This window comes from Capsicum annuum, chromosome 6, assembly GCF_002878395.1.
Source record: "Capsicum annuum cultivar UCD-10X-F1 chromosome 6, UCD10Xv1.1, whole genome shotgun sequence".
Taxonomy (NCBI): Eukaryota; Viridiplantae; Streptophyta; class Magnoliopsida; order Solanales; family Solanaceae; genus Capsicum; species Capsicum annuum.
Window position 1 is genome coordinate 1,601,330 of NC_061116.1, and position 14,891 is coordinate 1,616,220.

Sequence of the window (14,891 nt, forward strand, 5' to 3'; positions counted from 1 at the left end):
AAGCATCAAGCCATGTGAAGATATTTTTTTATGTGTGTTTTAGATCTTTAAATTTTTTGAAATAAAGGACAATCATGTGGATAAAGTATTTTTGCGTTCATGAAGGATTTCGAAGAAAGGTCATACCTCAACGGGGTGTGATATAAGGAGTTTACCCTATTAATTATCGATAATTGATATCACAACTCTAACATATAACCTATAATTAAGTTATACGAAAATAATTTTACTGTTGATCCAAAATTTCCTTTCCAATGTTTTAAAAATGAAAATCCCATAATTGAAAACTACACAAAAAACACTGTAATAGTTAATGATACAAAATATTTTAAAATTATTGAAGAAAAGTGTGATTAAAAGAAACTATTTAACTCATCAAATAATAATGTTACCAACTTACCGTATGAGGGGTATAATTATATGTTTTTGAAATGAAATCCCATAATTGGAAACTACACAAAAACACTGTAATAGTTAATGATACAAAATATTTTAAAATTATTGAAGAAAAGTGTGACTAAAAGAAATTATTTAACTCATCAAATAATAATGTTACCATATGAGGGGTATAATTATATATATTAATTGTTTCTAAATTGATAGAGGTGTGAAAAAGACAGTAGTGTTTGTCTTTAAGAGAAAAAGTGAATGAGCAGTTGATGAAATGGAAAGGAATTAAGGAATTCGCCGACATGAATTATGATGGAATGATATTTATTTTATGAAAATAATTTTATTTTTGATGTAATTATTTTTATTTCTGCTGTTAATATTGAAATTTCTCTATTCTTAATTAAAGATTTCGACTTCAAACTTTTGAAAACGAAAAAAATACTACTGAAATTGCTATACATTTAAAAAAATAAATCTTGAAAAACGTGAATTCAAATTTAATTGACTTTATCAATAATAATAATAATTGAAAGGAATCCAACATCACCATTCTAGAATATTAATTCGTTTACGTGCACGCTAGTCCATCAAAATCAAATCATCAATAATTAAACAATTTAGAATAATGAAAATATGATAAAAACTTAGTTTGCATCACATGTTCTTAAGACTTGATCATAATTAAGTGATATATACATTTTTATTTATTAATTTTTAAAATTCATTAACTAGAACTTATACGAGGTATCACAATAAAGTTTATCTTTAATCCGTTTTTAGGTTCGATATAGAACTTTTTTGAAGTTATATTCTATTATTTAATTAGATATAAACACTCAATACGTGAACTGTTGCTGCCACGTGATTAGGAGGTCATGATTAGTTCAAGCTGTGAAAACAATCTCTGATAGAAATACAAGGTAAGACTGCATGCGTATGATAGACCCTTGTAGTTCGATCTAGATATAAACACTCCATACACGGAGTGTCGCTGCCATGTGATTAGGAGGTCATGTTCAGTTCAAGCTGTGAAAACAATCTCTGACAGAAATACGAGGTAAGACTGCATGCGTACAATATACCCTTATAGTCCGATCCCTTCTCCGAAAGTCTTGCACAACGAAAGTTTTAGTACATTCAATTATCACTTATAAACACTCAATCATATATGAATACAAAAGGAAATGCAATGCATGAGAAGGACGTCATGATCAGTTCAAGCTGTGAAAACAATCTCTGACAAAGACTGCATGCATATAATAGATTCGAAAGCTTTAATACATCTAAACATCAGTATGAATAAAAAAGGAAATGCAATGCATGAGAGGATGACTCAAAACACTTGATAAGATCAAACTATAACCCAACAAGATAGAAAAAATTCCACCTCCTCAACTATAACAAGTGTCAACACATCATTTATCAAAGTGAAGACAAAAACAACCCATTCCCCACAACCTTTAATTTGCCATATTGATAGTACTATTACACTCTTTTTAGCCCAAACATACCCTTCCCCATTTCATTTAATTGTATCTACATGTCTCCTTCTATTTTTCTATTGAATATCTAGTTTGTTTGTTTTTTCTTTTGCTAGTCACTACCTAGGTGGTAAAACTTTTTATTTTGGGATTTTCTAGAGTTTGAAAATGAGAAGTCCTTTCTTAAAGTTTTTTTTGGTTTATTTTAGAGGAAAGCATCTAGTAATTTTGAACTATGATTAAATTTATTACGACACACTTTACTTTTACAGGGGTTCTATTATCTCATGAACTTAATTTTAGCGTATTTTTGTCACTTTTTTTTAGCTGATGTGACACTTTTTAGCTGACGTGACACATTTGACGTGAGTTTCATTTTTATGTAATAAAGTTGTTATGTTAGCACAAAAGGGTGATAAAAACATGCTAAAATTGAGTTTAGAAGGGTAATAGAACCCATGTGAAGTTAGAGTATGTCGTCGCAACTTTGGACATAATTTGAGAGGATATTGGATGCTTATCTCTTTATTTTATATGACATATTTTTATTTTTCATTAAATTTAATTTATAGATAAAATATACCTTTGAATTGTTTGAAATAGGGTTAACTTTATCCTCTATTATATTTATATTTTTGGCTCAAGAATATCCACGGCATTAAATAATTAACTCAAAAATATCCTTCAACTAGCTAAATAGATTAAAAATACTCTTCCTACTAATTAATAATTTCTCCAAAGTAAAGAAAAATAACCAATTTTACCCTTCAACCATATGAAGTTAAGTGATTTTGCCATACATTTTTCTATGTAATAAAAGTCTCTTCCTGATTTTTGAATTTCATGCAGTGGGGAGCCTCTATTTTCACTAAGGTGATTACTTAAAATAAAGAAATAAATATATATAAAAAGTCAACGGGATTCAACATCAACTAAACCTACATAAAATATATATTTTCACCTACATAGATAGTCCTTGTGCCCCGACCCCTGAGTCCACCTCTAATTTCGTGCTCAGTCAAACACTGTTATACTCCCTCTGTTCGCTTTATTTGTCACTAATTTTCAAATTGAATTTCTACTTTTACTTATCATTTTGAATATATCAAGAAAAGACAAAATTTTTCCTATTTTACCCCTAGAATTAATTGTTTTTCTCCAAATTAATTTCAAAACAAAATGTAAACATCATTTAATAAGCTTAAATTGTGGTAAAATAGTCATGTTATTAATTATTTTTCTTAATAGGCGTGTCAATTTAAATTGTGACAAGTAAAACCGAACTATAATTTTTTTTTGGGGGTGGGGGCGGAAGGGGGGGGGGGGTTAAATTAAAAATTTAAGCTCTACCAAGTCCAAACTAGTTGCTATATATATATATATATACATTTTTAACTTTCACTTCTCTCTCTCAAACCCAAAACTCTCAAAAGATTAACAAAAATGGTAGGGGAAGAAGAAAATACTATTAATAAGTTGGATTTTGAGGAGACAGAACTAAGGTTAGGGTTGTCTTGTGGAAGAAAAAAAGTTCATCATGATAATGATACTACTAATGTTAATGGAAAAAGAGGCTTTGTTGATTTGAAACTCAACATTTCTTCTCATGATATTAACAACAAGAATACTCAGCTGGAATTCAAGAATAATTCATCACTCAAAACCCAAGTTGCCAAGTATGTTTCTTTAATTAATTTTATCTTCTTCTACTTATTCTCTACCTGCGAAGCCAGAAATTTGGCGAAGGGTGTGCTAATCTGATCTTCTTTATTCTGAGTTTGTGTTAAAGTTGTGCTAAGTTAAATATACAGTTATAATAGCTAATAGGTGTACATGCATTGGATCACCCTTCGCCTAAGGTGGCTCCGCTCATGCTCTACAAGAAAACTAGCTTCGAAATATATTTAAACTTTGGAGAAATTTGCTGTAACACGCCTTAATTTTGCGGAGGTGATATGACCCCCCTCGACTGCTTATTCTTGTATTTTGTGGCATATATTTGTCTAGCTGGACCACTATGTGAATACACGCACGCTGAGCGTGTGAGGGTCTGAAGTGGTCCAGCTGGACAAATATATGCCACAGAAATACGATAATAAATAGTTGAGGGGGTCATAGGATCCCTGCAAAGTTCAGGCGTGTTACAACAAATTTCGCAAAAGTTTAGTTATATTTCTGACTCTTTTCCCTATATATAACTTCTTTGATTTCACATATTCAAATGATGATCAGGACACAAGTTGTGGGTTGGCCACCAGTAAGATCCTCAAGGAAGAATATTTTGATTTCTCAAAAGATTATTGGACATCAAGAGAATGACAAAATTGGCAATGGTGTTTTAGTGAAGGTCAGCATGGATGGTGCACCTTACCTTAGAAAAGTGGACTTAAACATGTACAAAAGTTATCAAGAATTGTTTGATGCCTTAGCCAAGATGTTTAGTTCCTTCACTATTGGTATGTGACCTATATTTTCTTTGAATTCAACTTATCGTCAGCGGATTAGAATTTTGAGTTTATTGATTCTGAACTTTAGGAAAAGGTAACTCAATTACAACGTTCAATTTAGTCGCAGAACCGGAGTCGGGATTTGAATTTTATATATTCTAATAAATCTTAATCAGTGGTGGACTTAGTATTTAGGGATCGTGGGTGAACGGAAGGTTCAAACACATATATTAACATTTAAAGCTTTACGGTTCTGCCTGGAAACTAAAGCACCCAGTTATTTTTTGGCTTCTGGGTACTTTTCTAAATCTTATACCAGATTTATACATTTTTATATAATTATACCTAGTTTGCGTCGAGTTTAATGGGTGTCGAAGTACCAAAAGTTTGACTATAGGTCGGTCTCTGACCTTAATTATATTTTGGATTCTAAACTAATAATTTTTATATATTAAATGATTATTTTTCAGAAAAATACAATATTTGAACCAAGGTTACTAGATTCAGCCAAACCCATATCTCGACCTCTAATTAACTCTACTCAGGTTCTGAATAAATTATCTATGCATATTAAATGAATTTTTTTAAACACAAATATCGAGCTTTGCTAAAACTACTGTCTGACAAATTCGTACCTGATACTCTAGCTCCACCCCTATAAGGCTGAACTTCTATATGCTAACTAACACAATAATGCCAATTACATCTATTATATAGAGCATATAAACTATATTTATTATTTTAGTGTATATAAGTTAAATTCTATTTTCAAATATATATTATAATTTGTATGTATATGTTTTATCAACAGTCCAAGGAATGAAAGATTTCATGAATGAGAGGAAATTGATGGACCTTTTGAATAGTTCTGATTATGTTTCTACCTATCAAGACAAAGATGGTGATTGGATGCTTGTTGGAGATGTCCCTTGGGGGTAAGACTTTAACACCTCAACTACATATATTTTTATAAATTATATTTACTTATTGAGGAAAAAAACCATAATTTCTAATTAAGTTATTTGGAAAGTACAACAACAATAATATGAAGTGAAAAATTTCACAAGTGAGGTGTGGAGAGGATAGAATAATGCAGGGGTGGACCTAAGTTCAAACATATAATGCTTTGGCATTCGTTAAACCTGACTAGAATAGGTATAATTATATAAGAATTGTACAAAAATTGGTACAAGATGGAAAAAAACACCCATGAAACCGAGAAGATAGCTGGATGCTTTGATTTCAGGCGGAATCTTAAAGCTCTGGGAGTTAATATGTGTGTTTGAACCTCCCGAACACCCACAACCCTTAAATGTTGGATCTGTCAATGATAAAATGTATGTAGACCTTATCACTACCCCTAAAGGTAAAGAGATTGTTTTCGAAAGTCATTTATAAAGTAAATAAACATAAATTTTATGGTAGGCATTAATTGATGACATGGTAAAGACATTAATAATCTGATTTAATTATAAAGCTCTTCAGTTTTTATCTTCCTTCCGATATGGGATTCGGTTAAGATGTCATGTACGCCCTTTCTTTAGATGCTTGTCAGCTTAGAAGTTTGGCCTTCCGTCATGGGCATTATATACACCTCCTTTACGAACTCATCGTCCTTTGCTGAGGTTTGCCCTTTCACCTTAAGAAGAGAGAGACCTGACTTTAATATCGTATTTGTCCCTAACCTTGCTTTAAAGATTCGTATTGTTCGCTTTAACCTAACAAGCCTTACAGATTTGTCACCTTGGACGATATCCTCTGTCAAGTAAAATATGTGCATACCATACAACAACAATATATTCAGCTTATTTAGATAAAGTGGGGTCTGGAGAAGGTATAATATATGCAGTCTAAACCACTATCTCAAACAAAGTAGAGAGACTATTTTTTATAGACCCCCACTCACGATAAATAACAATAATAGAAAAGATAGAACAACAAACAGCAAATTACACACCAATAGATAATATAAGAAACAAGACATTACGTCAACTTGTATTATGCAACTCTTCATGTTCTCTCTCATTAATTCCGACGTTGAATTCTCTTAAAGTATCATGTGTAGGTATTCTTAAAAGACTTACCAAACCTAAAAATTTGTCAGTCGTTCTGTGACTCATCTTCATCAGCCCGCCCTCCATCATCATGATCACACTTTACTTATTATACGTCTTCTTACAAAACCTGTCAAACCTAAAAATCTGCCAGTCCTTTTGTGACTCATCTTCATCAGTCCGCCCTCCATCATCATGATCATACTATACTTATTATACCTCTTCTTAAAAAGCTTGTCAAACCTAAAAATCTGGCTGTCTTTCTGTGACTTGTCCTCATCAGCCTGATCTCCATCATCATGATTACACTATACTTATTATGCGTCTCTTCTTAAAAAACTTCTCAAACCTAAAAATCCGCTAGTTCTTCTATGACCATTCTCATCAGCCCGCCCTCCATCATCATGATTGCACTATACTTATTATGCGTCTCTTCTTAAAAAACTTGTCAAACCTAAAAATCCGCTAGTTCTTCTATGACCATTCTCATCAGCCCGCCCTCCATCATCATGATTGCACTATACTTATTATACGTCTTCTTAAAAAACTTTTCAAACCTAAAAATCTGCTAGTTCTTCTATGACCATTCTCATCAGCCCGCCCTCCATCATCATGATTGCACTATACTTATTATACGTCTTCTTAAAAAACTTGTCAAACCTAAAAATCTGCTAGTTCTTCTATGACCATCCTCATCAGCCTGTCTTCCATCATCATGATCACACTACACTTATTATATGTCTTCTTAAAAAACTGGTCAAACCTAAATCTTACAGTTTTCCTGTGACTCATCATTATCAGCCCGCCCTCCATTATCATGATCACACTATACTTACTATACATCTTCTTAAAAAAACTTGTCAAACCTAAAAATCTGTCAGTCTTTCTGTGACTATCCTCATCGGTTCGCCCTCCATCATCATGATCACACTATACTTATGCCTTGGATTAATTTTCACCTTATTAATACTAACATTATTTCCTCAAATGGACAGGATGTTTGTTGATTCTTGCAAGCGCTTGCGCATCATGAAAGGAATAGAAGCAATTGGACTAGGTATGAAATTTAATTCCTACTACTTACTTATGGTATGGAGGAAAATATTTTCTGAAAAATATTTTTCATATTTGTCGGTCAAAATATTTTCTCTCAAAAAATAAATTTTTTTAAGTAGCATCAATTTCATCATCCTCCATGTTGTTTCCTAAATTACATATAAATGCTCAAACACCAAAAAATAACTAAAAGAAATCGCTTTTTTTCTTCGTACCAAACACATTCTTAGTATATCGACTAGAATATTGAATTATTGATGTTTGAATTTCAGCACCTAAAGCTATGGAGAAATGCAAGAATAGAAGTTGAATTATTGCTGTGTTGCACGTGTATTTCATGCTAATCGATACAAATATCCCACTATCTTGATTGGAGAAATCAAGCTAATAGTGTGCTATGTAATGTTAATACTATATAATGAAGTGCTTGTATGTATTCATTAATTTATCTAGAGCTTAAATATTTCTTGCTTAATACTGAACTTATTATTATAAAGTTTGTCCTATAATTTAGTGTAAGGTTGTTACTTATAATGCCTTGTTGTCTTTGTCCACAACAACAACATACCCAGTATATACCTATCAAGTGGGGTCTGGGGAGGGTAAGTGTACGTAATTCATACCATACTTAGATGAAACAGAGAGGTTGTTTCCGATAGATCCTGAGTCAATTATCTATTTTTCATATTCATGTCCCCATCAGAATATGTACTCTCCCTCTCTTAATGTTTATTTGCTTATGGTAATTTTATTATAAGTCATCTACATGCAATTAGAAAATGAATTGAAAATGATTAGTGCTTAATAATAATGAGGGTAAAATAGGTATAAAATAGCAAATTATCTCTTATTTGTTAAACATTTACATAATTATAAAGAGAAAATATGTGCATGCATGTGCGTATGTGCTTAATTTTTGTCACCCAAAAACAAGATTTAGAGATATGATAGTCGAGAATGAATTTGATATTATATAGATATCTTATAAATTATAATCGTTATTTTTCTCTTTCTTTACATGATATTTTTATTTCGAAATTTTTTGTACACTAAAACTAGGGTAGACTTTGATAGTACATGTTTACGACTTTCTCTGTAACTTGTGCTTGTAATTATAAGGTTTGTAAATATAAGGTACAAGGTAATATGTTCATCAATCCACACTACTACATCTTGAGGTGTGCGATAAACCTTTTCTTTAATTGTCCCGTTAAACTTAGCAAATTTGTATGTCATCTGAGAACATCTTTAGAAGTAAGCCTTTTGTCTTTCCTTTTTACTTTGTATTTGGGAATTGGACAAAAATGCAATCAAGTAATTGTTGTTTTGACAGTGGGATCAATTTACGTTTTTGCTTCTGGAATCAATGACGGCTATTGTGCTATTATCCATACAAGCCCAACAACAATCCGCACTTTGTTTGACTAAAAAGGTCTCGTTTCAATAAAATTAGTGACTTAAAACCAAATTTAATAAAAGGTACTAAATATATACACATACATATTAAATTAATATTGTACTCCTAATAATTTAGAGTTACCTTTTTAATTCTTGTCTATAACTAACTTCACATAGTAACATTATTATTTATAAAAATAAGAATTAAATTTAGTTAATAAGATGTTACAATTTGTTTGCAATACATCAATTTGGATGTTGTAGTAAAAACTTTATTTATTAGTATGACGTTTGAGTTGTTTAATTCAAAGTTCTAAAATGTTTTCGATAAAAATTTGATAGCTTTCTTTCTTTATTTCTTTATACATATATTTACAACAACAACATATCCTGTAAAATTTCATAAGTGAGGTCTGGGCTCTGAGGAAGATAAAATGTATGCAGATCTTACCACTGTCTTAGGAAGGTAGAGAGGTTGTTTTCGGAAGACCCTTGGCTATTTTCGAATCGGTTTTGGTTTTCAATTTTTGAAATTCGGTTAAATGGTTTGGTTTTTGGTTTTTCAAAAAAATAATTCAGATACACTGATTAACCGAAATTTTATAAATAATTAATAATATATATATTTTATTACATATATATAGTATTTAATATATAATAATATAATATAATATACATATATAATAATAACCCTAATAACTAATAAGTAATAGCACGCCACATACAACTAACAACATACATCAGTCCAATAGTCGAACAATCAATCGAACCATAGACCACCGGCGAGATTGTCGTCTGTACAACAACACCAGAGCCGGCGACCAGATGACCATTGTGGGCTGCAGCCCACAGTGCTGACTGTGGTCTTTCCGGCAGCGACCATTCTTCCGAGTTCCGACTGTTTATGCAAACTTATGCATAATGAAGTTATATAGTATGTTAAACTCATGGTTATATATCATTTAGTTCTATCCATGCTGAGTTATTTATATATGGGAAATGAAAAATAGGCTTGAATTTTAAAAAAAAAATCATTAATTTTAAATGTTCAGTCATTACAAAGAGAGGTTCACTACTTTAATCTTCAAAACCGAAATAACCGAACCGAATTTATAGAAACCGAGCCAAACCGAATTTATTTTGGTTTGGTTACTGTTGTCATTTTTATTAATCCAAAAATCGAAAAACCGAACCGATATTATACTATCAAACCGAATGCCCAGCCCTACCCTCGACTCAAGTGTAGCAAATCCAGGGAAAAAAAAGAAGAGGAAATCGGTGATGAAAATTTGACAACTAACAAGGGAACATTTCCATTGTTATTTACTTATTTTATAATCTTCACTGTTATCTCAAATGAAGTTAAAATCATAAAATTCACGATTAAAATTTTTTGAGGCCTTAAAAAGTTTGGTTGTCCAAAACAAACGGTTTACTAGCGTAACTTACAAGTTACAATGTCATTTAAACAAGGAAATAAAGATATGTTACTATTTTAGGTTATTTGTTTTGTTACACATTAATCAAGGTAAATTTTTCATTATCTAAACTAGTCAATTAGCGAAAATAGCACTTTTTGACTCCATAAATGTGCTTTAAATAAAAATTTACACGAGTCTTTTTATGTTCTTGTTATGTACATTGTATCTCATGTTAGTTAATTTGTGTTATATAATAAGTTTTTCTTATGAGATACCATCTAACCATACAACAACATACCCAGTGTATTTTCGAAAAATGAAATCTGAAGAGGGTAGTATCCGGGGCGGAGCCAGCCTTCTGTTCGGGGGTTCGGCCGAACCTCTTTCGACGGAAAAATATACTATTTATATATATTAAAATTATTTTTTATGTGGTTATAGTAGGTGTTGAACCCCATTCGACTAAGTTTTCTTTGAAGGAACCCCCTTAGTTGAAATCCTAAGTTTTCTTTGAATATGGAACCTCCTTCGGTGAAATCCTGGCTCCGCCTCTAGGTAGAATGTACACAGACCATGTTACTATCTCAGATGACGAACTAGCACAATAGTTTAATTTAAAACCATTTTTTTTACTAATCGTTATTCCATAATAAGGAGAAAAAGTCAATTTTGCTCTCAAAATTATTCAAAATGGTATAACTTTAAAGCCAAAAACATAACGAAAGGTGTTTTTATCGAGGAAAAACTCAGTAGCTTTAGTTGGTTGACTACCTGAACTTCTACTTTATTGGTGAGGTTCAATTCTCCAGTTTGTAATCTCCAATATAAGAAAAAGAAAATGAAAATACACTCGTTGTGAACCCGAATAGCCCATAAGCTGGCCAAGTTGTTGGGCCTAAAGCTAAACCACAAAGAGGCCCAGTAATTAGACAGCCCAACAATAGATTTGCTCGGGATCCAAGTTGAGTAGAGATAAAAGGGTGGTTGTTGCAGTCTGAGTTCGAAAACAATCTCTCTACATCGAAAACAACCTTTCTACCTCTCAGGTTCTATCCGGAACAGCCTCTCTACTTCACTGAGGTAGTGGTCTGGTCTGCGTACACTTTACCCCTCCCCAGACCGGCAGACCCCACTATGTGGGAATAGGCTGGACATGTTGTTGTTGTTGTCGTCATTGTCTATTTACATTTTCAAGTTTACACTAACAAAAAAAGGTTCTTTCAACATCTAGTTAGCAACATCCGCGATGCACCCTAGGTTTATCTCCTTCTGAATGGATCGCTTTCGCCATTTAACTCACCTAGCTCAACTCGATTCTTCATTCGCTACATTGTCTGTATCTATCAATACGCGTTACTATATTTCTTCTGTCGTTCGATAAATGTTAGGAGATTTCATGACATTGTTTGTTTGTTGTTTCCTGTTTCTTGTTAAGTTTGATTTTTCCAGGCTTGATCTTTCAACACCAATAAGGCACGCTTCCATGCCTTGTCCAGATATTCTACGGCCAGTATATCCAGTCTGAGAAGATTCGGAAGTTCGTGAAGGGTAGAGGATCAAATTAAATTTCGTTTTCCATTGAGAAAGCTAACAAGGCAGAATTAGCAAGAACATCCTATAGTAGTAACTTAGATACACTGAATGCATCCTATATTACCTTTGTTATACTCCATGCATAGTTGTCCATTTTCTCAAATCAAGAGTGTTTTATTACTTCTTAGAAGCAACATCTCTGGTTGACTTCCGATTATTTCTTTTCTCGATCTTCTTTGATATGTTTCTCTTTGAGTCGAGGGTCTATCGAAAACAACCTCTCTACCTCTCAAGGTAAGGAAGACTTAGAGTAACTGGTAAAGTTGTTGCCATGACTAGGAGGTCACGAGTTGATCAAGCCTTTGAAACAATCTCACAGGAATGTAAGGTAAGGCTGCATACAATACACCCTTGTGGTCGGACCCTTCCTCGGACCCTTCGAATAGCGGGAGCTTTAATGCACCGGACTGGCCTTTTATTCCATAAATGTGCAACAACACATCCAGTGTATTTCCACAAAATGAGTCCTGGGGAGGGTAAAATGTACGTTCTCCATACCACTTCCTCAGATGAAGTAGAAAAATTGTTTCCGATAGACCCCCGGCTTAGGACAAACACCGATATAACAAACACAAAACATAAAAACACACAACAAAATGATACAAGAAACAAGACACCCATAGATTAATACTATAAACTATCTATCCGAAATCACCAACAACATCAAACCATCACAAACAAGAAACTACAAGACACATGCATAACGCTATATGACTAGCACAACTACACACAAAGCACTCCTCCATAAATGTAATTTTCTGAAAATGTTTGGTCTTTCCTGTTTCTTTTCAAGTTTGATTTTTCCAGGCCTGATCATAATCTGGAACTGGAAGATGTAAGAGCAAAGATATTCCTTTAGACCTTATGCAGGTAATTCTGTAGAACATGAAACTTGGAAACTTAACTATATATCATGATTCTCAACCAAGGCAGAATTAGCAAGAACATCCTATATTAAGAACTTAGATACAGTACTGAATGAGCTGAGAATCTGTTGAGCAACTTGAGTTTTCTGTTGGTTTCGATTGGTGTGAATGAAAAATGGAGGGGCACAATCTTTTGAGGAAAAGACACATTGTTTTGAAAAAGAAGTGACTGTTCGGATAGCTGTGTCTGTTCAGAAAAAAGACACAATCTTTTGAATGAACAGACATGACTCTTCCAAAAGATACACCTTTTCGGATGAACCATTGACACCTTTCGGAAGGGGCACTTTATGGCTATATAAATCTGCATTTTTTCCACAGGTTTAGTATGAAAAAAAAAAATTCTGCATAAGAAAAATATTCTCTTGCTACAAAAAACTCTGTGTAATCATCTCCCGTTGAGTGAGTTTGAAGAAAACTAGAAAGTTTGAGCTACCGCTACATTCTGGTTGTGAAGCCATTTTATCCTGAGAGGAATTATTTCCTTAAGGACACTCCGTGAATTCGTAGGACTTGGCTTGTTCTGCTTCATCTATTGTTACTGAAGTAGCGAATGAAAGTGCTTCTGGCATTGCGTACTGGAACTAGTCTGTTCTCAACCACTGGAAAGAGGAACAGTTTAACAACTAATCCTTGGATTCACCCAAGTTCAGTGGTGCTGTGGGCGAGGATGCCTACGAGTTCTTGATTGATTGCCGGGAGAAGTTGTATTACCTTGGATCGCTCGAGTCACATGGAGTTGCTTACACTACCTATCAGTTGAGAGATGTAGCCAGGGACTGGTGGAGGCCACTTGTTAGTTGCAGACCCCACCAGAGATGACTTGGAATCAGTTTGTTGAACCCTCTTTGGATAGGTTTGTGCCCTACAGGTTGAGGGATCAGATGAGAGACTAGTTTGATCACTTGGAGCGGGGCTTAATGACTATCGTCGCGTATGAGGCACGTTTTCATGACTTGTCCAGATATTCTATTGCCAGTATTGTCACCGAGTCTGAGAAGAGTCAGAAGTTCGTGAAGGGATTGGATGCTACGTTTCAGTTGGCTACAACCCAGATGGTAGTGTCAGGGGCGTCATTTCAGAGTGTGGTGGATCATGCGAAGATGACCGAATGTATCCTTCGATCTACTCAGGGAAGCGCCAAGAGGGTGCACCGTCAGGGCGAGCCTTCTAGTAATCCCACACCAGACAAAGGAACTGACAATGACGCTGAACAACAAGAAGGCAAAGTTGATTTGTGGAAATCCTTGGGTTGTTTTGTGGAAGGAGGTCTAATTCAATTTGGTTCTCATTAGTAGACTGTGAAGACCACATAGTTATCAAAAGCGAAAAGCGCAAAAAGACTCCAAGGTTCGTAGGGGGTTTAAGCGCAAAATGCGAATCAAACATGGGAAGCACAAAGGGAGAAAAAAAAAATACAAATATATATGTATGTTTGGTCCAAGATTAACAATATAAGCATGAACGACAAATATATGAATGAAGAAACTGAAACAAAAATTACGATAAAGTGAAATATCTGTTGTTTAGTGTCGCCTCTTCAGAAGAGGCTCAACCCCAAGGAAAAGTATGCCTTAGAAAATTGATGACGACATTGAAGCGCACATTAAGCGAGGCGAAACACAACACATTTTGAGCCTCGTTTTAGAGCTTAAGCAAGTCTTTGATAAAAAGAAATGCTTTATGTGTCGGTGTTTCTGAGTCCGATTAAAAAGGAAAAAGTGTCACGTAAATTGAGACGGGGGGTGTAATGTTTTATGGCCTTGTTGGAGTGAAAAGTTGTGAGAGTGATGCACAATTTCTTCTTCTCCAGTTTTGCAATTTGGTGATAGTTTCTGTTTGGGTAGCTATAGGATGGCATGCCCGATTTCTCCGAATACAAATACGCTAAGTTGCTTGGACCTCCAGAATTGTTGCCACACTCGTGTCAGATTCTTCAGAAATACACTATTTTGAAGGATCCTACACTCGCCTGATGACATCTTTGAAGAGTCTGAGCAACTTATCAAATAAAAAAGAAAAATAGAAGTGACAGGTTATAGTGACTACTTTGTGTCTTTCCTAATATATAGTAGATGCTGAACCTCATTTGGCTAGTTCGTGTGTGCACTTTTGAACCCCG

General features: G+C 33.8%; 1 protein-coding gene across 1 annotated transcript; it reads left to right on the forward strand.

Annotated features, from left to right (window-relative positions):
* Positions 1-3,266: 3,266 nt before the first annotated feature.
* Positions 3,267-7,965, forward strand: LOC107875190 (auxin-responsive protein IAA16). The gene is made up of 5 exons (XM_016721798.2): positions 3,267-3,550; positions 4,107-4,330; positions 5,133-5,256; positions 7,371-7,432; positions 7,704-7,965. Exons 1-5 carry the CDS (start codon positions 3,318-3,320, stop codon positions 7,739-7,741), a joined length of 681 nt encoding a protein of 226 aa, XP_016577284.2. The 5' UTR covers positions 3,267-3,317; the 3' UTR covers positions 7,742-7,965.
* The last annotated feature ends 6,926 nt before the right edge of the window (positions 7,966-14,891 follow it).